Raw genomic sequence first — 23,775 nt, forward strand, 5'->3', positions numbered from 1 at the left:
AGAGAGGGAGAGAGAGGGAGAGATGAAGAAAGGGAGAGAGAGAGAGAGAGATGAAGAAAGAGAGGGATGAAGAAAGGGAGAGAGAGAGAGAGATGAAGAAAGGGAGAGAGAGAGAGAGAGATGAAGAAAGGGAGAGAGAGAGAGAGAGATGAAGAAAGGGAGAGAGATGAAGAAAGGGAGAGAGAGAGAGAGAGATGAAGAAAGGGAGAGAGATGAAGAAAGGGAGAGAGAGAGAGAGAGAGAGAGAGAGAAAGATGAAGAAAGGGAGAGAGAGTGAGAGATGAAGAAAGAGAGAGAGAGAGAGGAACAGAGATGGTGAGATGTATAGCAAAGCTAGAGAGCACAATGCACAGTTGAGATCAGAACAAGGACACTGACAATTCTGTTCAGGAGGACTTCAGAAGACAAGGGGAGTCTCAAGTTGGATTTAATTAAATCTACCTCGAATATAGCAGCTCATTTTGTGTAGGCTATTAGCCAGACAAGACCTGCTGAGTAGTGGCTGAATTTATGCTCAAGCCAACTACTTTTTTTCTCATGGAGTGCGGTTATATGCACACACTAACGCGATTAACATAATAGTTGGTTTAAAAACTTTACATCCTTTGCAAAAATAACATTTTCCCCTAATGATCATATTTACACGGACACATCTGAAAGCAAAGCTCCCTGATTGGACACTCGGATAAATGCAGAAAATTGGCAATCAAAATGAACGTTCTACCACAGCGAACATGTTATTTTAGATCAGCACATTTGAGTTCAGACGTATGAAGTTTGGGTGTGAAAACTATTTATATGATACATACATTCAGCTCTACTGCAGGGTAGCCTAGTGGTTAGAGCGTTGGACTAGTAACCGAAAGGTTGCAAGTTCAAACCCCCGAGCTGAAACGGTACAAATCTGTCGTTCTGCCCTATAACAGGCAGTTAACCCACTGTTCCTAGGCTGTCATTGAAAATAAGAATTTGTTCTTAACTGACTTGCCTAGTTAAATAAAGGTAAAAAAATATATATATAAAAAAAACTGGCACTAAAAGAGGGAGGATCGTGATCAGATACAGACCCTGTGTGATATATAACAGGACAGATCAACCAGACCCTGTGTGATATATAACAGGACAGATCAACCAGACCCTGTGTAATATATAACAGGACAGGTCAACCAGACCCTGTGTAATATAAAACAGGACAGATCAACCAGACCCTGTGTGATATATAACAGGACAGATCAACCAGACCCTGTGTGATATATAACAGGACAGATCAACCAGACCCTGTGTGATATATAACAGGACAGATCAACCAGACCCTGTGTAATGTATAACAGGACAGATCAACCAGACCCTGTGTAATATATACCAGGACAGGTCAACCAGACCCTGTGTAATATATAACAGGACAGGTCAACCAGACCCTGTGTAATATAAAACAGGACAGATCAACCAGACCCTGTGTAATATATAACAGGACAGATCAACCAGACCCTGTGTAATATATAACAGGACAGGTCAACCAGACCCTGTGTAATATATAACAGGACAGATCAACCAGACCCTGTGTAATATATACCAGGACAGGTCAACCAGACCCTGTGTAATGTATACCAGGACAGGTCAACCAGACCCTGTGTAATATAAAACAGGACAGATCAACCAGACCCTGTGTAATATATAACAGGACAGATCAACCAGACCCTGTGTAATATATAACAGGACAGGTCAACCAGACCCTGTGTGATATATAACAGGACAGATCAACCAGACCCTGTGTAATATATAACAGGACAGGTCAACCAGACCCTGTGTGATATATAACAGGACAGATCAACCAGACCCTGTGTAATGTATAACAGGACAGATCAACCAGACCCTGTGTAATATATACCAGGACAGGTCAACCAGACCCTGTGTAATATATAACAGGACAGGTCAACCAGACCCTGTGTAATATAAAACAGGACAGATCAACCAGACCCTGTGTAATATATAACAGGACAGATCAACCAGACCCTGTGTAATATATAACAGGACAGGTCAACCAGACCCTGTGTAATATATAACAGGACAGATCAACCAGACCCTGTGTAATATATACCAGGACAGGTCAACCAGACCCTGTGTAATGTATACCAGGACAGGTCAACCAGACCCTGTGTTATATATAACAGGACAGGTCAACCAGACCCTGTGTAATATATACCAGGACAGATCAACCAGACCCTGTGTAATATATACCAGGACAGGTCAACCAGACCCTGTGTAATATATAACAGGACAGGTCAACCAGACCCTGTGTAATATATAACAGGACAGATCAGATACAGACCCTGTGTAATATATAACAGGACAGGTCAACCAGACCCTGTATAATATATAACAGGACAGGTCAACCAGACCCTGTGTAATATATAACAGGACAGATCAGATACAGACCCTGTGTAATATATAACAGGACAGATCAACCAGACCCTGTGTAATATATAACAGGACAGATCAGATACAGACCCTGTGTGATATATAACAGGACAGGTCAACCAGACCCTGTGTAATATATAACAGGACAGATCAACCAGACCCTGTGTAATATATAACAGGACAGATCAGATACAGACCCTGTGTAATATATAACAGGACAGATCAACCAGACCCTGTGTAATATATAACAGGACAGATCAACCAGACCCTGTGTAATATATAACAGGACAGATCAACCAGACCCTGTGTAATATATAACAGGACAGGTCAACCAGACCCTGTGTAATATATAACAGGACAGATCAACCAGACCCTGTGTAATATATAACAGGACAGATCAGATACAGACCCTGTGTAATATATAACAGGACAGATCAACCAGACCCTGTGTAATATATAACAGGACAGGTCAACCAGACCCTGTGTAATATATAACAGGACAGGTCAACCAGACCCTGTGTAATATATACCAGGACAGGTCAACCAGACCCTGTGTAATATATAACAGGACAGGTCAACCAGACCCTGTGTAATATATACCAGGACAGGTCAACCAGACCCTGTGTAATGTATACCAGGACAACAAGCAGGGCCGGGTAGAACCAAGGGGCAGTAGTTTACACAGCTGCCTGTATATTTGATTCAATCAGTACAACACTATTAATGAATATCTTGCTGCAGTATGTTTTTAATCTAAATTCATTCGGGTTAGGTTGCGTCTGCCGATAAGAACATCTCATGGAGCCAAACCCGCATCGACCCCTAGTCCCTAGACCCCTTCGCCTTAAACCCTAGCTCCTAACCCCTACCCAGAGGCAAGTGTTTATTTTTCTAATATTTACTGTTCAACGTGGCCTTGGGGTTAGCGTGTCCACTCTGACATTGGAAGGTCGGGGGTTCGGTCCCCTGTCGAGTTATACCACAGACTGTAAAAATGGGACCTGATTCCTCTCTGCTCGACACACTGCTCGAATCAAGGAGATACAGTAGATTGGGAGTAAAGCTCTGAGATAGGCTAGTGTCCTGTCCAGGGGGTGTCCTGGTACATCAAGCTGTCTCACTACAGAAACAGGAGATAGACTAGTGTCCTGTCCAGGGGGTGTCCTGTACATCAAGCTGTCTCACTACAGAAACAGGAGATAGACTAGTGTCCTGTCCAGTGGGTGTACTGTACATCAAGCTGTCTCACTACAGAAACAGGAGATAGACTAGTGTCCTGTCCAGGGGGTGTCCTGTACATCAAGCTGTCTCACTACAGAAACAGGAGATAGACTACTGTCCTGTCCAGGGGGTGTCCTGTACATCAAGCTGTCTCACTACAGAAACAGGAGATAGACTAGTGTCCTGTCCAGTGGGTGTCCTGTACATCAAGCTGTCTAACTACAGAAACAGGAGATAGACTAGTGTCCTGTCCAGGGGGTGTACTGTACATCAACCAGCCTCAAGCTACATAAACAGCTGCCTACTTAATGAGAAATGTGGAAAACATTTCAGCTAGCCTATCACTGAGCAAGGTGGAGATTTTCGTCTATGTAGTGAAACTCATCACTTGTCAGAGGGGTGCTTGGTTGAATAAATAATGTACCTGAACACCTTACCGTTGTCCTTCATTTTCTTGCACTGACACCGACACTTTGTCTTCTCATGCTAGCAAGGATTTAGCAGCTAGCTGCTGAGAAAAGTTTACCAGAGAGGAAGAGGCGAAGCAAGAGGATTTACTCCGCCCCAAAAAAATCTGTCCACGTGAGATAAGCCCTTTTTTTTGTATGTAGGTCTATGAGACAGTTGTTGCATTACGTCAGGCTTATCACATCACATCAAACTGTATTTGTCACATGCCCCGAATGCAAGTGTAGACCTTACCGTGAAATGCTTTACTGACAAGCCCTTAACCAACAGTGTAGACTTTCCTGACAAGCCCTTAACCAACAGTGTAGACCTTACCGTGAAATGCTTACTGACAAGCCCTTAACCAACAGTGTAGACCTTACAGTGAAATGCTTTACTGACAAGCCCTTAACCAACAGTGTAGACCTTACCGTGAAATGCTGACTTACAAGCCCTTAACCAACAGTGTAGACCTTACCGTGAAATGCTTACTGACAAGCCCTTAACCAACAGTATAGACCTTACAGTGAAATGCTGACTTACAAGCCCTTAACCAACAGTGTAGACCTTACAGTGAAATGCTGACTTACAAGCCCTTAATCAACAGTGTAGACCTTACCGTGAAATGCTTACTGACAAGCCCTTAACCAACAGTGTAGACCTTACCGTGAAATGCTTACTTACAAGCCCTTAACCAACAGTGTAGACCTTACCGTGAAATGCTGACTTACAAGCCCTTAACCCTTAACCAACAGTGTAGACCTCACATACCATTATGTGTTTGTCTTCACCTTAAGGTGAATACCCTGACTAAGTCTCTCAGGATGAGGTCGCTACCTTAAGGTGAATACACTAAGTCTCTCTGGATGAGGGCTCTACCTTAAGGTGAATACCCTGACTAAGTCTCTCTGGATGAGGGCTCTACCTTAAGGTGAATACCCTGACTAAGTCTCTCAGGATGAGGGCGCTACCTTAAGGTGAATACCCTGACTAAGTCTCTCTGGATGAGGGCTCTACATTAAGGTGAATACCCTGACTAAGTCTCTCTGGATGAGGGCTCTACCTTAAGGTGAATACCCTGACTAAGTCTCTCAGGATGAGGGTGCTACCTTAAGGTGAATACACTAAGTCTCTCAGGATGAGGGCTCTACCTTAAGGTGAATACACTAAGTCTCTCGGGATGAGGGCTCTACCTTAAGGTGAATACCCTGACTAAGTCTCTCTGGATGAGGGCTCTAAGGTGAATACCCTGACTAAGTCTCTCTGGATGAGGGCTCTAAGGTGAATACCCTGACTAAGTCTCTCTGGATGAGGGCTCTAAGGTGAATACCCTGACTAAGTCTCTCTGGATGAGAGCTCTAAGGTGAATACCCTGACTAAGTCTCTCTGGATGAGGGCTCTAAGGTGAATACCCTGACTAAGTCTCTCTGGATGAGGGCTCTAAGGTGAATACCTTAGTCAAGGTTGACATTTTGGACTCTGTTATAGTGTTATATAGCTGGGATAAAACCATGTTTTTGGTAGAGGGAGACTCTATTGTTGTTAAACCTGTTGTAGTGGTATATAGCTGGGATAAAACCATGTTCTTGGTAGAGGGAGACTCTATTGTTGTTAAACCTGTTGAAGTGTTATATAGCTGGGATAAAACCATGTTCTTGGTAGAGGGAGACTCTATTGTTGTTAAACCTGTTGTAGTGGTATATAGCTGGGATTAAACCATGTTCTGGGTAGAGGGAGACTCTATTGTTGTTAAACCTGTTGTAGTGGTATATAGCTGGGATAAAACCATGTTCTTGGTAGAGGGAGACTCTATTGTTGTTAAACCTGTTGTAGTGGTATATAGCTGGGATAAAACCATGTTCTTGGTAGAGGGAGACTCTATTGTTGTTAAACCTGTTGTAGTGTTATATAGCTGGGATAAAACCATGTTCTTGGTAGAGGGAGACTCTATTGTTGTTAAACCTGTTGTAGTGTTATATAGCTGGGATAAAACCATGTTCTTGGTAGAGGGAGACTCTATTGTTGTTAAACCTGTTGTAGTGGTATATAGCTGGGATAAAACCATGTTCTTGTTAGAGGGAGACTCTATTGTTGTTAAACCTGTTGTAGTGTTATATAGCTGGGATAAAACCATGTTCTTGGTAGAGGGAGACTATTGTTATTAAACCTGTTGTAGTGTGGCCTTGGGGTGAAGGGAGACTCTCTTGTTGAAAACCTGTTGTAGTGTGGCCTTGGGGTGAAGGGAGGCTCTCTTGTTGTTACACCTGTTGTAGTGTGGCCTTGGGGTGAAGGGAGGCTCTCTTGTTGAAAACCTATTAATGTCTCCTTTTACTACCTCGTGTTCTCCTGGTCTCCTTCCACCATCCACCTCTCCACCTTTGAGACGATTGGACCATTTTTAGCTACCCGTGCGTGTTCCTGCTGGGCTGATCAAAGTGCCTGTCTTTGAAAGCCAATCATCTGTGAGGAAAACGAATAACTCCATTCCGTGTCCTGCTCCTCGAACAGCGTCTAACCTCTGACCTGTGATCAGTGGCGCGCCACACTTTTCTCTGAACCCCGGCAAGGTCGGAGTCTCCCTCTAAAATCCAATGTGTCTGCCAGACAGCCATTTACAAAGTAGTCCTATAGGCTATCGATCGCTGTCCCGTTGGTGTTGAAATTGCGCCGTGTCTATGTGGCTGCTTGCATATTGAATAATGATAGGCTATCTGTGGTGCCAGGGTTTGTACTGCATAGCTTTGCTTTAGCTAAAGGATAACTGTTTATTGGTACAACTATTTGGCCGTCAATCTAACGCTTCACTAGGCTATACACGGTGTCACAATGCTGCCATTTGTAGACTGCTGACTGGTGGCACTAATGGTAATTACCTGTTCAGTAATTCAAACATTGCAGATCGTAACCTGAACTTGCATGACTGAGCCATCTTCACACTCTCTCCCAGCTTGGATAGAAAGTTGTTGTGCGTAAAACCAGTCTATTAATGCCAAATAACACAGTCAGTCCAGCCTCAAAACACTAGCTTGTTGTATTATTATTATTTATGTAACGTTTTTAATTGAACCTTTATTTAACTAAGTCAGTTATTAAGAACAAATTGTTATTATAATGAGGGCCTACACATGTCACGCCCTGACCTTAGTTATCTTAGTTTTCTTTATTGTTTTTGGTTAGGTCAGGGTGTGACGAGGGTGGTTTGTGTAGGGTTTGTATTGTCTAGGGGGTTTGTATTGTCTAGGGGGTTTGTATTGTCTAGGGGGTTTGTATTGTCTAGGGGGTTTGTATTGTCTAGGGGGTTTGTATTGTCTAGGGGTGTTGTATTGTCTAGGGATGTTGTATTGTCTAGGGGTGTTGTATTGTCTAGGGATGTTGTATTGTCTAGGGGTGTTGTATTGTCTAGGTGTTTTTGTATTGTCTAGGGATGTTGTATTGTCTAGGGGTGTTGTATTGTCTAGGTGTTTTTGTATTGTCTAGGGGTGTTGTATTGTCTAGGGGTTTTTGTATTGTCTAGGGGTTTTGTATTGTCTAGGGTTTTTGTATTGTCTAGGGGTGTTGTATTGTCTAGGGGTTTTTGTATTGTCTAGGTGTTTATATGTCTATGGTTGCCAAGATTGGTTCCCAATCAGAGGCAGCTGTTTATCGTCGTCTCTGATTGGGGACCATATTTAGGTAGCCATATTCCTTGGGTATTTGGTGGGTTATTGTCGATGTGTAGTTGCATGTCAGCACTCGTGACTTATAGCGTCACGTTCGTTTTTGTTGTTTTGTTAGTTTGTTTAGTGTTCTTTATGTAAATAAAGACGAATGCATTCTAATCACGCTGCACCTTGGTCTCCTCGTTATGATGAACGTGACAACACCGGCCAAACCCGGAAAACGCCGCCCTGTGGGACTCCCAATCGCCCCCGGTTGTGATACAGCCTGGATTCTACTATTCATAGCTATGTGACATATTTAGCTGCTAATTTATTAACCTTTTATGAAAATGACATAAAATAGTCTAACAATGAATACGTTTACATGCACGTCTCTCTGACCTTTCACCTCTATCTGCTCCTACCTTTCACCACTATTCACTTCAATTCAACAAGGGGCTTTATTGGCATGGGAAACATATCTTAACATTGCCAAAGCAAGTGAGGTTGATAATATACAAAGTGAAAATAAACAATAAAAATCACAAATGAACAGTAAACATTACACTCATAGAAGTTCCAAAAGAAAAAGACAAATCATCATATCATATTATGTTTATATACAGTGTTGTAACGATGTGCAAATGGTTAAAGTACAACAATGGTGTTTGTTCTTCACTGGTTGTCCTTTTCTCGTGGCAACAGGTCACAAATCTTGCTGCTGTGATGGCACACTGTGGAATTTCACCCAGTAGATATGGGTCAAATTCTTTGTGGATATTCTTCTTTGTGGATCTGTGTAATCTGAGTGAAATATGTGTCTCTAATATGGTCATACATTGGGCAGGAGGTTAGGAAGTGCAGCTCAGTTTCCACCTCATTTTGTGGGCAGTGAGCACATAGCCTGTCTGATCTTAAGAGCCAGGTCTGCCTACGGCGGCCTTTCTCAATAGCAAGGCTATGCTCACTGAGTCTGTACATAGTCAAAGCTTTCCTTCATTTTGGATCAGTCACAGTGGTCAGGTATTCTGCCACTGTGTACTCTCTGTTTAGGGCCAAATAGCATTCTAGTTTGCTCTGTTTTTGTTAATTCTTTCCAATGTGTCAAGTAATTATCTTTCTGGTTTCTCATGATTTGGTTGGGTCTAATTGTGTTGCTGTCCTGGGGCTCTGTGGGGTCTGTTTTTGTTCGTGAACAGAGCCCCAGGAGAGGCTTGCTTAGGGGACTCTTCTCCAGGTTCATCTCTCTGTAGGTGATGGCTTTGTTATGGAACGTTTGGGAATAGCTTATTTTTAGGTGATTGTAGAATTGAACGTCTCTTTTCTGGATTTGGATAATTAGTGGGTATTGGCCTTATTCTGCTCTGCATGCATTATTTGGTATTCTACGTTGTACACGGAGGATATTTTTGCAGAATTCTGCATGCAGAGTCTCAATTTGGTGTTTGTCCCATTTTGTGAATTATTGGTTGGTGAGCGGACCCCAGACCTCACAACCAGAAAGGGCAATGGGTTCTTTAACTGATTCAAGTATTTTTAGCCAGATCCTAATTGGTATGTCGAATTTTATGTTCCTTTTGATGGCATAGAATGCCCTCCTTGCCTTGTCTCTCAGATCGTTCACAGCTTTATGGAAGTTACGTGTGGCGCTGATGTTTAGGCCAAGGTATATATAGTTTTTATGTGCTCTAGGGCAACGGTGTCTAGATGGAATTTGCTTTTGTGCTTTTGTGGTCCTGGCGACTGGACCTTTTTTTGGAGCACCATTTTTTGGTCTTACTGAGATTTACTATCGTGGCCCAGGTCTGACAGAATCTGTGCAGAAGATCTAGGTGCTGTTGTAGGCCGTCCTTGGTTGGTGACAGAAGCATCAGATCATCAGCAAACAGTAGACATTTGACTTCAGATTCTAGAAGGATGAGGCCGGGTGCTACAGACTTTTCTAGTGCTCACGCCAATTCGCTGATATTTTTATGTTGAAGAGGGTGGGGCTTAAGCTGCATCCCTGTCTCACCCCACGGCCCTGTGGGAAGAAATTTGTGTTTTTTGCCTATTTTAACCGCACACTTGTTGTTTGTGTACATGGATTTTATAATGTCGTATGTTTTACCCCAATACCACTTTCCATCAGTTTGTATAGCAGACCCTCATGCCAAATTGAGTCGAAGGCTTTTTTAAAAATCAAAGCATGAGAAGACTTTGCCTTTGTTTTGGTTTGTTTGGTTGTCAATTAGGGTGTGCAGGGTGAATACATGGTCTGTTGTACGGTAATTTGGTAAAAAGCCAATTTGACATTTGCTCAGTACATTGTTTTCATTGAGGAAATGTACGAGTCTGCTGTTAATGATAATGCAGAGGATTTTCCCAAGGTTACTGTTGACACATATTCCACGGTAGTTATTGGGGTCAAATTTTTCTCCACTTTTGTGGATTGGGGTGATCAGTCCTTGGTTCCAAATATTGGAGAAGATGCCAGAGCTAATGATGATGTTATAGAGTTTTAGTATAGCCTATTGGAAGTTGTCTGCATATTTGATCACTTCAATGAGGATACCATCAACACCACAGGCCTTTTTGGGTTGGAAGGTTTTTATTTTGTCCTCCAGTTCATTCAAGGTAATTGGAGAATCCAGTGGGTTCTGGTAGTCTTTAATAGATGATTCTAAGATCTGTATTTGATCATGTATATGTTTTTGCTCTTTATTCTTTGTTATAGAGCTAAAAAGATTGGAGAAGTGGTTTACCCATACATCTCCATTTTGGATAGATAATTCTTCATGTTTGTTTAGTGTTTTCCAATTTTCTATGAGTCTATGGATTCTTCAATTACATTGAGCTGATTTCTGACATGCTGTTCCTTCTTATTACTGTAGTGTATTTAGTGATTCACCATAGTGAATGTGTTTTTGGTTGGACAGGTTTCTCACTTCTTTCTTAGATTTTTGCATTCTTCGTCAAAACATTTGCCATTGTTCATTTTCTTCAGTTTTCTATTGGACATTTTTTAGATTTGATAGGGAAGCTGAGAGGTCAAATATACTGTTAAGATTTTCTACTGCCAAGTTTACACCTTCACTATTACAGTGGAATGTTTTGTCCAGGAAGTTATCTACAACGTATCCAATTGACATCCAGAGACATTCTTCAAAGGACGTTGGGCATCCATCTACCACCAACCTACCGAAGCGCAGCGTAAATATTTATTGCATTTTCCATTTCCAGTGTAACTGTAACTCGTCTTGCGTTGTGTACAATCAGTCATCGACACGGAACTCCAACATGTAGCACCAGTCATGTAGCTTTATTCTGATAAGAACAACACAAAATTGCACGTCATGCAATGCACGTCTCACCATCCAACTCTGCACTCACGCACGCTGGTTTGGTGCTTGTTCACTGGGGTAATTTAGAATGCATAAGATACTGTATTTACGATAGCACAGCTTCGGCCTTTGTTCCTCAGTCTTCCCGCTCCTTCACTCAAACCCAGTCCCTTTTCGTTTGTTTAACAAGCTGTCATATCTGTTCCGCCCGCTAGGGACGTTTTCCTTTATGACATAATTTGTAATCAAGTTATGATTAATTATGTGTATGTGTAATTCTGTGTGATTAGTTAGGTATTTAGTAAATAAATAATTAAACCCAATTTTGTATTGCTGATTCAACTTGTTAGCCAGGGTTCGTGAAGATAACCAATAATTTACAACCTTCAGATGAGACTGAATTAAGGTGACGATTAATATTGACTGCTATTGAGGTAAAATATTACTGGGTCTTTAAGAGTTTATTTGGAAGATAACAGCTGGATGGGACTACCAGCTCTCTGTAACCTAGAGGGTAACCAGTCTCCTCTATACCAGGTTTCTTGTAGGATGACAATGTCTGTATTTCCGATTTATTTGATGAAGTCCAGGTTCCTGCTCTTTAGGTCAAAGGCAGATGACCTCAGGCCTTGGATATTCGAGGATGAGATAGTGAAGGCTTTGTGCTCCATAAAGTGTCCAATGTTGTTGGTTGTGTGGTATGGCCTCTGATCAGTAAGTGTGAGCAGAGCCTGCTGAGCATCTGGTACATGTCATTGGCTTGGGCTAGTGTAAGAGTGGGGGTTGGGCCTGTTTGCTCGCAGACGGCCTGGGCATATGTGTGACTTCCATGTTGAGGCCCGCTTTGCGGGAGTGGGGGGCATGGGGTGGGCAGGGGGGGCATAGGTCTGATCTTAGGGGACCTAAATGGGGTGTGGGCATGGTTAACTTGGGGGTTGATGATTGGTGGTGGTGTGTATATGGCTGGTGGTTTTGTGGCCTGGATGTAGGTCCTCTCAGCGTGGGTCCTCAAATTGTCAGTCCAGGGGAGGGTCGCGCAGGTCTGGGAGAGTGTCTCGCTGGTCTGGGCGGGGTGTCTATTGATCTGTTGCTCCTGTGTGAAGTGTTGGGGCTACGTTTGAGAGCGATCTCCTTTAGAGTCCAGGCGAAGGTGGGCTCTGCTGCCTTGTAGAGGTGGACCTGGTCATAGAGGCTGTTCAAGTCCAGGGTGGAGTGGTGGGCCAGGAAAACATTTGGTTTTGAGGCACCGTCACGGGAAATACTTGCGTTTACACGCTGTGTGGTAGTAGGGTGGAAGTCTTTTTGTGGTAGCGGGGTGGAGATAACCACTTGTGAATTGGGGAAAGTAGAATAAGCATTTTCAATCACTCCCTTCAGTGCTGTGGCCACCCTTTCCTGCTGTGTTCTCAGGTCTTTTGTGCCTGTGTGTATTATTATGTGGCTGGGTGAACCTAGTTGGTCCTCAGACAGAAGGTCTGTGTTTGGGAAAAAGTAGTTTTTCTTGTATAATTTCCCATTTGAGTCCATATGGAGTACAATCTGTGCCTTGTGTTTGTCCTCAGTGGGTGTGGGGGGGGGGGGTTGTCAGAAGGGCTATCAGGGTGGCTGGCAGGGGGGGTTCTCAGAGGGGGTGAGAGCCCCTGGGCTTGGGATTCTTCATTTGTCTGTTCTGCTGTGATGTCGAGGCTATGGTCAGGGTCTGGGGAGGACTGTTCTGCTGTGATGTCGAGGCTATGGTCAGGGTCTGGGGTGGACTGTTCTGCTGTGATGTCGAGGCTATGGTCAGGGTCTGGGGTGGACTGTTCTGCTGTGATGTCGAGGCTATGGTCAGGGTCTGGGGAGGACTGTTCTGCTGTGATGTCGAGGCTATGGTCAGGGTCTTGGGTGGACTGTTCTGCTGTTCTGCTGTGGAGACTTTTGTCGGGAGCTGAGGTGGGATTTTCTGCTGGCTTCTCTGTAGAGGTGGCCACCTCTCTAGTGGGCTGTTCTGCTGGCTTCTCTGTGGGGGTGGCCACCTCTCTAGTAGGTGGTTCTCTGTCACACACCATCCCCCTCACCCTCTCCCCCAGCAGTCTGATCCTCTCCTCTAGTGCTCTGTTCTTCTCCTGCTCATGCTTTTTATATTGTTGAGGTTGTCTCACCACAGTCCAGAGTGCAGATATGTCTCTCTCCATCTCCAGCTCTCCAGGTCTGGTTAAGGGGGTGTTGTTGTGCTGGACTGTTGTCTGGGTCTGTGCTGACTGGAATCTAAACACCTGCTGTTCTAGCTCCACCTGTCTTCCCTCCAGCTGGGTGAATTTATCCCTAATTTCAATGAGGGAGTAGTACTCTGTGCTCGGAGGTTGACTTTCCGCTTTGGGTTGCTCGTCCGTGGGGTTATATAATGAAGAGGTCTGGTCTGACTCATTCGGGGAAGGGGGGGGGGGCTTCTCAAGGGAGAGCTTCTCCTGCTGAGCTAATTCTTTGATTAGGTGAACGTCTAGCTGAAAGTTTTTGGGGGTCGCCCTGTACCATTACTGTTCCAGACTTATAGAGATTTGCATTAGCTGAGTCCTCGTTGTCTAGAATCCTGAGTTTCCACCCCTCGTTAACCCCCACCCCCCCCCCCCCCCCTTAACAGAGGGTTAGTGGGTTAATATAACACTGTGCCATGCCAGGGCATGGTCTGTGTGGAAGATTAGGTTGCTGATGTTCCCATTTTTATAATAGTCAGCAAAAAGTGTCTCTTGATTTTCCATAAGGAGCTTCATTTTGTGATATTTTCTTGCCTTATCATTCTTTACATACACAGGGTACTGTGTATGTACCTCTGAGGCAGCTTCTAAGCCCTCTCCATTTGGTTGGAATAAGACTGTGCGACTCTCCTGCCATTGTTGGGCTTAAGGGCTTTGACACCTCTCACTTGACAAGTCATCTCTAATTGAAGTTGTATCAGGCTTGGCAGCCTTCATTTAGCATTCAGTCCTTATTAAAACATGTATTTTTCTTCTTTGCTTTTGGAAATAAAATATGGCTTCAGACTAAACATTACTCACTCAGTTCCAGGTTGGATGGTGTTTTCAGATTTCTGTTGTTTTCCCAGAGCATTTACTGTATAATCTTTAGTAGTTGTAAGCCTTCCAGGTGATTCTGTAATTCCGTGCAAAATCAGGTTGCATATTGATTTCAGTTTTGATTTGGAGTGAAGGTTATGTTGTAAAGGGTAGCATCCTGCTGCATGTGTTCCTGACAAACAATCCAATTTTAATTAACTCTAAATCTATCTCTTTTTAAGAACATGCTGAAAATAGCAGGAGTTCATCTGATCATGATCTCTCTCTCTCTCTCTCTCTCTCTCTCTCTGTCTCTCTGTCTCTCTGTCTCTCTCTCTCTCTCTCTCTCTCTCTCTCTCTCTCTCTCTCTCTCTGAACATTAGGTTTTTATTAACTCAACTTTATTTGAAGAATAGTTTTTTTTACACATCTGACATTTTCAAACACAACCGTCAAAGCTGAATAACAACCGTTCGTTAGTTACAACAGAATGAAGTCATTTCACCAACCCCTTCATTAGTTACAACAGAATGAAGTCATTTCACCAACCCGTTCATTAGTTACAACAGAATGAAGTCATTTCACCAACCCCTTCATTAGTTACAACAGAATGAAGTCATTTCACCAACCCGTTCATTAGTTACACTAGAATGAAGTCATTTCACCAACCCCTTCATTAGTTACAACAGAATGAAGTCATTTCACCAACCCGTTCGTTAGTTACAACAGAATGAAGTCATTTCACCAACCCGTTCATTATTTACAACAGAATGAAGTCATTTCACCAACCCCTTCATTAGTTACAACAGAATGAAGTCATTTCACCAACCCCTTCATTAGTTACACTAGAATGAAGTCATTTCACCAACCCGTTCATTAGTTACAACAGAATGAAGTCATTTCACCAACCCGTTCATTAGTTACAACAGAATGAAGTCATTTCACCAACCCCTTCATTAGTTACAACAGAATGAAGTCATTTCACCAACCCCTTCATTAGTTACAACAGAATGAAGTCATTTCACCAACCCCTTCATTAGTTACAACAGAATGAAGTCATTTCACCAACCCGTTCATTAGTTACAACAGAATGAAGTCATTTCACCAACCCCTTCATTAGTTACAACAGAATGAAGTCATTTCACCAACCCGTTCATTAGTTACAACAGAATGAAGTCATTTCACCAACCCGTTCATTATTTAAAACAGAATTATAACATTCCTGTGTGACATACTGAGTCCATACTGAGTCCATACTGTCTAGTCCAGCTAGTCTGATTTCTAACAGTGACCCATAGTACAGTATTGTAGCAAACCACTGCTAACCACCACTCCAATAAGGGCTACCTCTTTTAGGGAGTGGGGTAACACACCTAGGTTTACAGACTCTAACATATATATACATATATTCAGTATCTAAGGACTGACAACATGTGGTGGAAAATACATCATACTGGCTATACAACTGATTATATATATCTGTACATTGAAAGTTACAAATGTTGAAAATATTGCTGACATGCAAAACATTTTTGGGACGATATCAACGATGGACCAATGAAACACCAAAAGACTCAACAGCAAGGAAGAGGTCGGGGGAAAGGAGTGTATGAATCAGAAGAGGACGTTCTTCATTGTCTGGATGTTCTGTCTGAATGTGTGTATTGTATCAGTGTTCTGTCTGAATGTGTGTATTGTGTCAGTGTTCTGTCTGAATGTGTGTATTGTAACAGTGTTCTGTCTGAATGTGTGTATTGTAACAGTGTTCTGTCTGAATGTGTGTATTGTAACAGTGTTCTGTCTGAATGTGTGTATTGTGTCAGTGTTCTGTCTGAATGTGTGTATTGTGTCAGTGTTCTGTCTGAATGTGTGTATTGTAACAGTGTTCTGTCTGAATGTGTGTATTGTAACAGTGTTCTGTCTGAATGTGTGTATTGTGTCAGTGTTCTGTCTGAATGTGTGTATTGTGTCAGTGTTCTGTCTGAATGTGTGTATTGTGTCAGTGTTCTGTCTGAATGTGTGTATTGTATCAGTGTTCTGTCTGAATGTGTGTATCGTGTCAGTGTTCTGTCTGAATGTGTGTATTGTGTCAGTGTTCTGTCTGAATGTGTGTATTGTATCAGTGTTCTCTCTGAATGTGTGTATCGTGTCAGTGTTCTGTCTGAATGTGTGTATTGTATCAGTGTTCTGTCTGAATGTGTGTATTGTATCAATGTTCTGTCTGAATGTGTGTATTGTGTCAGTGTTCTGTCTGAATGTGTGTATTGTGTCAGTGTTCTGTCTGAATGTGTGTATTGTGTCAGTGTTCTGTCTGCATGTGTGTATTGTATCAATGTTCTGTCTGAATGTGTGTATTGTGTCAGTGTTCTGTCTGAATGTGTGTATTGTGTCAGTGTTCTGTCTGAATGTGTGTATTGTGTCAGTGTTCTGTCTGAATGTGTGTATTGTGTCAGTGTTCTGTCTGAATGTGTGTATTGTATCAGTGTTCTGTCTGAATGTGTGTATTGTGTCAGTGTTCTGTCTGAATGTGTGTATTGTATCAGTGTTCTGTCTGAATGTGTGTATTGTATCAGTGTTCTGTCTGAATGTGTGTATTGTGTCAGTGTTCTGTCTGAATGTGTGTATTGTGTCAGTGTTCTGTCTGAATGTGTGTATTGTGTCAGTGTTCTGTCTGAATGTGTGTATTGTATCAGTGTTCTGTCTGAATGTGTGTATTGTGTCAGTGTTCTGTCTGAATGTGTGTATTGTGTCAGTGTTCTGTCTGAATGTGTGTATTGTGTCAGTGTTCTGTCTGAATGTGTGTATTGTATCAGTGTTCTGTCTGAATGTGTGTATTGTATCAGTGTTCTGTCTGAATGTGTGTATCGTGTCAGTGTTCTGTCTGAATGTGTGTATTGTATCAGTGTTCTGTCTGAATGTGTGTATCGTGTCAGTGTTCTGTCTGAATGTGTGTATTGTATCAGTGTTCTGTCTGAATGTGTGTATTGTGTCAGTGTTCTGTCTGAATGTGTGTATTGTATCAGTGTTCTGTCTGAATGTGTGTATCGTGTCAGTGTTCTGTCTGAATGTGTGTATTGTATCAGTGTTCTGTCTGAATGTGTGTATTGTATCAGTGTTCTGTCTGAATGTGTGTATTGTATCAGTGTTCTGTCTGAATGTGTGTATTGTATCAGTGTTCTGTCTGAATGTGTGTATTGTGTCAGTGTTCTGTCTGAATGTGTGTATTGTATCAGTGTTCTGTCTGAATGTGTGTATTGTGTCAGTGTTCTGTCTGAATGTGTGTATTGTGTCAGTGTTCTGTCTGAATGTGTGTATTGTGTCAGTGTTCTGTCTGAATGTGTGTATTGTATCAGTGTTCTGTCTGAATGTGTGTATTGTGTCAGTGTTCTGTCTGAATGTGTGTATTGTGTCAGTGTTCTGTCTGAATGTGTGTATTGTGTCAGTGTTCTGTCTGAATGTGTGTATTGTGTCAGTGTTCTGTCTGAATGTGTGTATTGTATCAGTGTTCTGTCTGAATGTGTGTATTGTATCAGTGTTCTGTCTGAATGTGTGTATTGTATCAATGTTCTGGCTGAATGTGTGTATTGTGTCAGTGTTCTGTCTGAATGTGTGTATTGTGTCAGTGTTCTGTCTGAATGTGTGTATTGTATCAGTGTTCTGTCTGAATGTGTGTATTGTATCAGTGTTCTGTCTGAATGTGTGTATTGTATCAGTGTTCTGTCTGAATGTGTGTATTGTATCAGTGTTCTGTCTGAATGTGTGTATTGTATCAGTGTTCTGGCTGAATGTGTGTATTGTGTCAATGTTCAGTCTGAATGTGTGTATTGTATCAATGTTCAGTCTGAATTTAAAGTACCTTTCTAAAAAAACAAGAAAACTTTACAGCAAAAACAGACCCAGGAAAATATAGGATAAAAAAAGACAATCAAAATAATATAATATTTGAAGCTAATTACCCTTAAAATGAATATTTCACCCAAAACCTTGTGTTTTTTTTGCATTTTGCATCATATGATGCTGTGTTTTGCTGGGCTACGCTGAGGAGAAAGCCAGACTGAGGAGAAAGCCAGACTGAGGAGAAAGCCAGACTGAGGAGAGAGCCAGACTGAGGAGAAAGCCAGACTGAGGAGAAAGCCAGACTGAGGAGAAAGCCAGACTGAGGAGGCTTGTAGTTTCTTGTAGTTGAGGTGTAGTTTCTTGTAGGTGAGGTGTAGTTTATTGTAGGGGAGGTGTAGTTTCTTGTAGGCGAGGTGTAGTTTCTTGTAGGGGAGGTGTAGTTTCTTGTAGGTGAGGTGTAGTTTCTTGTAGGTGAGGTGTAGTTTCTTGTAGGGGAGGTGTAGTTTCTTGTAGGTGAGGTGTAGTTTATTGTAGGGGAGGTGTAGTTTCTTGTAGGCGAGGTGTAGTTTCTTGTAGGGGAGGTGTAGTTTATTGTAGGTGAGGTGTAGTTTATTGTCGGCGAGGTGTAGTTTCTTGTAGGGGAGGTGTAGTTTATTGTAGGGGAGGTGTAGTTTCTTGTAGGTGAGGTGTAGTTTCTTGTAGGTGAGGTGTAGTTTATTGTAGGTGAGGTGTAGTTTCTTGTAGGGGAGGTGTAGTTTCTTGTAGGTGAGGTGTAGTTTATTGTAGGTGAGGTGTAGTTTATTGTAGGGGAGGTGTAGTTTATTGTAGGGGAGGTGTAGTTTCTTGTAGGGGAGGTGTAGTTTCTTGTAGGTGAGGTGTAGTTTATTGTAGGGGAGGTGTAGTTTCTTGTAGGGGAGGTGTAGTTTATTGTAGGCGAGGTGTAGTTTCTTGTAGGGGAGGTGTAGTTTATTGTAGGCGAGGTGTAGTTTCTTGTAGGTGAGGTGTAGTTTCTTGTAGGAGAGGTGTAGTTTATTGTAGGCGAGGTGTAGTTTCTTGTAGGTGAGGTGTAGTTTCTTGTAGGGGAGGTGTAGTTTATTGTAGGCGAGGTGTAGTTTCTTGTAGGTGAGGTGTAGTTTGACTGGGAGCCAGTTAAGGCGGTGCAGGGAAGGGTGTTTCCTTTCTGGCCACATCAAGACATCTCTCCTCCATACAAGTACACTTAAAGGGGAAATCTGCAGTTCAAACATCAATGTGTTCACACCACCACTAAAAGTGTCTAGAAGATGGATGTAGCAATCACAGATTGTCCCCCTTTAACTGTGTGATCTTTTCCCGGTTACATGAACACTCCTTCCCTCCAGGTACACCTTGTGTCTTAACCAATCAAATGGATATGTCAAGACAAGAGCGAGGACCGAGTTGAATTGCATCAAGGATGCAGGTCGACGTTTATTGTCATGAGTCTTGTCCTGGAGGCAGAACGGAGTGATTTTTCCCATAGATAGGCCAGCTGCAAAGTCAAAATTGTAAAAATTCAAGAAAACATGTTTTTCTCCCTCCATCCTCCTGCTTCTCTCGCTCCCTCTTTCATCCTCCCTCTCTCTCCTCCTCCCGCTCTCTCCTCCCTCTCTTTCCTCTTCCCTCTCTCTCCTCCTCCCTCTCTTTCCTCTTCCCTCTCTCTCCTCCTCCCGCTCTCTCCTCCTCCCTCTCTCTCCCCCTCTCTCTCCTCCTCCCGCTCTCTCCTCCCTCTCTTTCCTCTTCCCTCTCTCTCCTCCTCCCTCTCTTTCCTCTTCCCTCTCTCTCCTCCTCCCGCTCTCTCATCCCTCTCTTTCTTTCCTCTTCCCCCTCTCTCTCCTCCTCCCTCTCTTTCCTCCTCCCTCTCTTTCCTCCTCCCTCTCTTTCCTCCTCCCTCTCTCTCCTCCTCTCTCTCCCCCTCCCTCCATGTCTCATAATTTCAGTTCCTGTCTCTGTGTAGTGATGGTTCTGCAGGCCAGCAGGAAGTCTCCTCTCTCTCTCTCCTCCTCCTGCTTCTCTCGCTCCCTCGCTCTCCTCCTCCCTCTCTTTCCTCCTCCCTCTCTCTCCTCCTACTGCTTCTCTTACTCCCTCTCTCCCCCTGCCTCTCTCTCCCTCTCTCTCTCTCCTCCTCCCTCTCTCTCCTCCTCCCTCCCTCTCTTTCCTCCTCTCTCTCCTCCTCCCTCCCTCTTCTCCCTCTCTTTCCTCGTCCCTCTCTCTCCTCCTCCCTCCCTCTTCTCCCTCTCTTTCCTCCTCCCTCTCTCTCCTCCTCCTGCTTCTCTCGCTCCCTCTCTCTCCCCCTCTCGCCATATCTCATAATTTCAGTTCCTGTCTCTGTGTAGTGATGGTTCTGCAGGCCAGCAGGAATCCTCCTCCCTCTCTCTCCTCCTCCTGCTTCTCTCGTTCCCTCTCTCTCCCCCTCCCTCCATGTCGCATAAGTTCAGTTCCTGTCTCTGTGTAGTGATGGTTCTGCAGGCCAGCAGGAATCCTCCTCCCTCTCTCTCCTCCTCCTGCTTCTCTCGCTCCCTCTCTCTCCCCCTCCCTCCATGTCGCATAAGTTCAGTTCCTGTCTCTGTGTAGTGATGGTTCTGCAGGCCAGCAGGAAGCCTCCTCCCTCTCTCTCCTCCTCTCTCTCCCCCTCCCTCCATGTCTCATAATTTCAGTTCCTGTCTCTGTGTAGTGATGGTTCTGCAGGCCAGCAGGAAGCCTCCTCCCTCTCTCTCCTCCTCCCTCCCTCCCTTTCCTCCTCTCTCTCCTCCTCCCTCCCTCTCCTCCTCCCTCTCTTTCCTCCTCCCTCTCTCACCTCCTCCTGCTTCTCTCGCTCCCTCTCTCTCCCCCTCCCTCCATGTCGCATAAGTTCAGTTCCTGTCTCTGTGTAGTGATGGTTCTGCAGACCAGCAGGAAGCCTCCTCCCTCTCTCTCCTCCTCTCTCTCCCCCTCCCTCCATGTCTCATAATTTCAGTTCCTGTCTCTGTGTAGTGATGGTTCTGCAGGCCAGCAGGAAGCCTCCTCCCTCTCTCTCCTCCTCCCTCTCTCTCCTCCTCTCTCTCCCCCTCCCTCCATGTCTCATAATTTCAGTTCCTGTCTCTGTGTAGTGATGGTTCTGCAGGCCAGCAGGAAGCCTCCTCCCTCTCTCTCCTCCTCCCTCTCTCTCCTCCTCCCTCTCTCTCCTCCTCTCTCTCCCCCTCCCTCCATGTCTCATAAGTTCAGTTCCTGTCTCTGTGTAGTGATGGTTCTGCAGGCCAGCAGGAAGCCTCCTCCCTCTCTCTCCTCCTCCCTCTCTCTCCTCCTCTCTCTCCCCCTCCCTCCATGTCTCATAAGTTCAGTTCCTGTCTCTGTGTAGTGATGGTTCTGCAGGCCAGCAGGAAGCCTCCTCCCTCTCTCTCCTCCTCCCTCTCTCTCCTCCTCTCTCTCCCCCTCCCTCCATGTCTCATAATTTCAGTTCCTGTCTCTGTGTAGTGATGGTTCTGCAGGCCAGCAGGAAGCCTCCTCCCTCTCTCTCATCCTCTCTCTCCCCCTCCCTCCATGTCTCATAATTTCAGTTCCTGTCTCTGTGTAGTGATGGTTCTGCAGGCCAGCAGGAATCCAGCGGAGGTGAATAGCTGTGTTCCACTAGAGATCCAGGACAGGACCAGAGACCAGCCAAACAGGATCTGGACCCCCTCCATATTGACCCCCATCTGCTCAGCCAGACACAGAGCCTCCTGGAAGACTGCAGCAGAGTAGGCCATGTACACACTCACCCCTGTTAGTGAGGACAGAGCTGGAGGGAGGGAGGGAGGGAGGGAGGGAGGGAGGGAGGGAGGGAGGGAGGGAGGGAGGGAGGTGTGGAGAGAAATGGGGAAAAGGAGTGTGTTTACTGAAACTGTGTGTTTACTGATAAAATACCAAATGACAGGGACATACTGACCACTAGGGAGACACAGGGACATACTGACCACTAGGGAGACACAGGGACATACTGACCACTAGGGAGACACAGGGACATACTGACCACTAGGGAGCCACAGGGACAAACTGACCACTAGGGAGACACAGGGACATACTGACCACTAGGGAGGGACACATCCTGACCACTAGGGAGACACATACTGACCACTAGGGAGACACAGGGACAAACTTACCACTAGGGAGACACAGGGACATACTGACCACTAGGGAGACACACACTGAGTGTAGAGGTGGCAGGTAGCCTAGTGGTTAGAGTGTTGGGAGTCAGGTAGTCTAGTGGTTAGAGTGTAGAGGAGGCAGGTAGCCTAGTGGTTAGAGTGTTGGGCGTCAGGTAGCCTAGTGGTTAGAGTGTAGAGGCGTCAGGTAGCCTAGTGGTTAGAGTGTAGAGGTGGCAGGTAGCCTAGTGGTTAGAGTGTAGAGGTGGCAGGTAGCCTAGTGGTTAGAGTGTTGGGCGTCAGGTAGCCTAGTGGTTAGAGTGTTGGGCGTCAGGTAGCCTAGTGGTTAGAGTGTAGAGGCGTCAGGTAGCCTAGTGGTTAGAGTGTTGGGAGTCAGGTAGCCTAGTGGTTAGAGTGTAGAGGTGGCAGGTAGCCTAGTGGTTAGAGTGTAGAGGTGGCAGGTAGCCTAGTGGTTAGAGTGTTGGGCGTCAGGTAGCCTAGTGGTTAGAGTGTTGGGCGTCAGGTAGCCTAGTGGTTAGAGTGTAGAGGTGGCAGGTAGTCTAGTGGTTAGAGTGTAGGGGTGGCAGGTAGCCTAGTGGTTAGAGTGTTGGGCGTCAGGTAGCCTAGTGGTTAGAGTGTAGGGCGTCAGGTAGCCTAGTGGTTAGAGTGTAGGGCGTCAGGTAGCCTAGTGATTAGAGTGTGGAGGTGGTAGGTAGCCTAGTGGTTAGAGTGTTGGGCCACTAACTGAAAGGTTGTTAGATCAAATCCCAGAGCTGACGAGGTAACAATCTGCCGTTAAATAAAGATACAATAAATACCTGTAGTCTAAGTCTTGTGAGATCCATAGATTAGGACCAAATCAATGCATTTTAATTGATTGTTGTCCTCATGTGAACTGTAACTCCGTTGTTGAAATGATTACATTTATATTTCTGTTCAGGGTACTTTGAATATAAATGAGAGTGGAAAGTGGTCGGTATATAAACTGTCGTGGTGGGGCTTGTATAGGGTGTAGGGTATAGGGTGTAGGGTATAGGGTGTAGGGTATAGGGTGTAGGGTGTAGGGTATAGGGCGTAGGGTATAGGGTATAGGGTATAGGGTGTAGGGTATAGGCTGTAGGGTGTAGGGTATAGGGTATAGGGTGTAGGGTATAGGGTATAGGGTGTAGGGTATAGGGTATAGGATGTAGGGTATAAGGTGTAGGGTATAAGGTGTAGGGTATAGGGTGTAGGGTATAGGGTATAGGATGTAGGGTATAAGGTGTAGGGTATAGGGTATAGGGTGTAGGGTATAGGGTATAGGGTATAAGGTATAGGGTGTAGGGTGTAGGGTATAAGGTGTAGGGTATAGGGTGTAGGGTATAGGGTGTACGGTATAGGGTGTAGGGTATAGGGTATAGGGTGTAGGGTATAAGGTGTAGGGTATAGGGTGTAGGGTATAAGGTATATAGGGTATAAGGTATAGGGTATAGGGTATAAGGTGTAGGGTATAAGGTATAGGGTATAAGGTATAGGGTATAAGGTGTAGGGTATACGGCATAGGGTATAAGGTGTAGGGTATAGGGTGTAGGGTATAAGGTGTAGGGTATAAGGCATAGGGTATAAGGTGTAGGGTATAGGGTGTAGGGTATAGGGTATATAGGGTATAAAGTATCTTGTATAGGGTATAGGGCGTAGGGTATAAGGCATAGGGTATAGGGTGTAGGGTATAAGGCATAGGGTATAAGGTGTAGGGTATAGG

General features: G+C 44.3%; 1 protein-coding gene across 1 annotated transcript in view; it reads right to left on the reverse strand.

The window, feature by feature from the left end:
- Positions 1–20,740: 20,740 nt before the first annotated feature.
- Positions 20,741–23,775, reverse strand: part of LOC110517414 (transmembrane protein 114) — a 49,287-nt gene continuing 46,252 nt past the window's right edge. Inside the window, exon 4 of the mRNA XM_036942120.1 lies at positions 20,741–21,691. Coding sequence (XP_036798015.1) covers positions 21,459–21,691 — 233 coding nt within the window. The 3' untranslated portion in view covers positions 20,741–21,458. The remainder of the gene's footprint in view (positions 21,692–23,775) is intronic.

This window comes from Oncorhynchus mykiss, chromosome 13 (genome assembly GCF_013265735.2).
Source record: "Oncorhynchus mykiss isolate Arlee chromosome 13, USDA_OmykA_1.1, whole genome shotgun sequence".
Classification (NCBI taxonomy): Eukaryota; Metazoa; Chordata; class Actinopteri; order Salmoniformes; family Salmonidae; genus Oncorhynchus; species Oncorhynchus mykiss.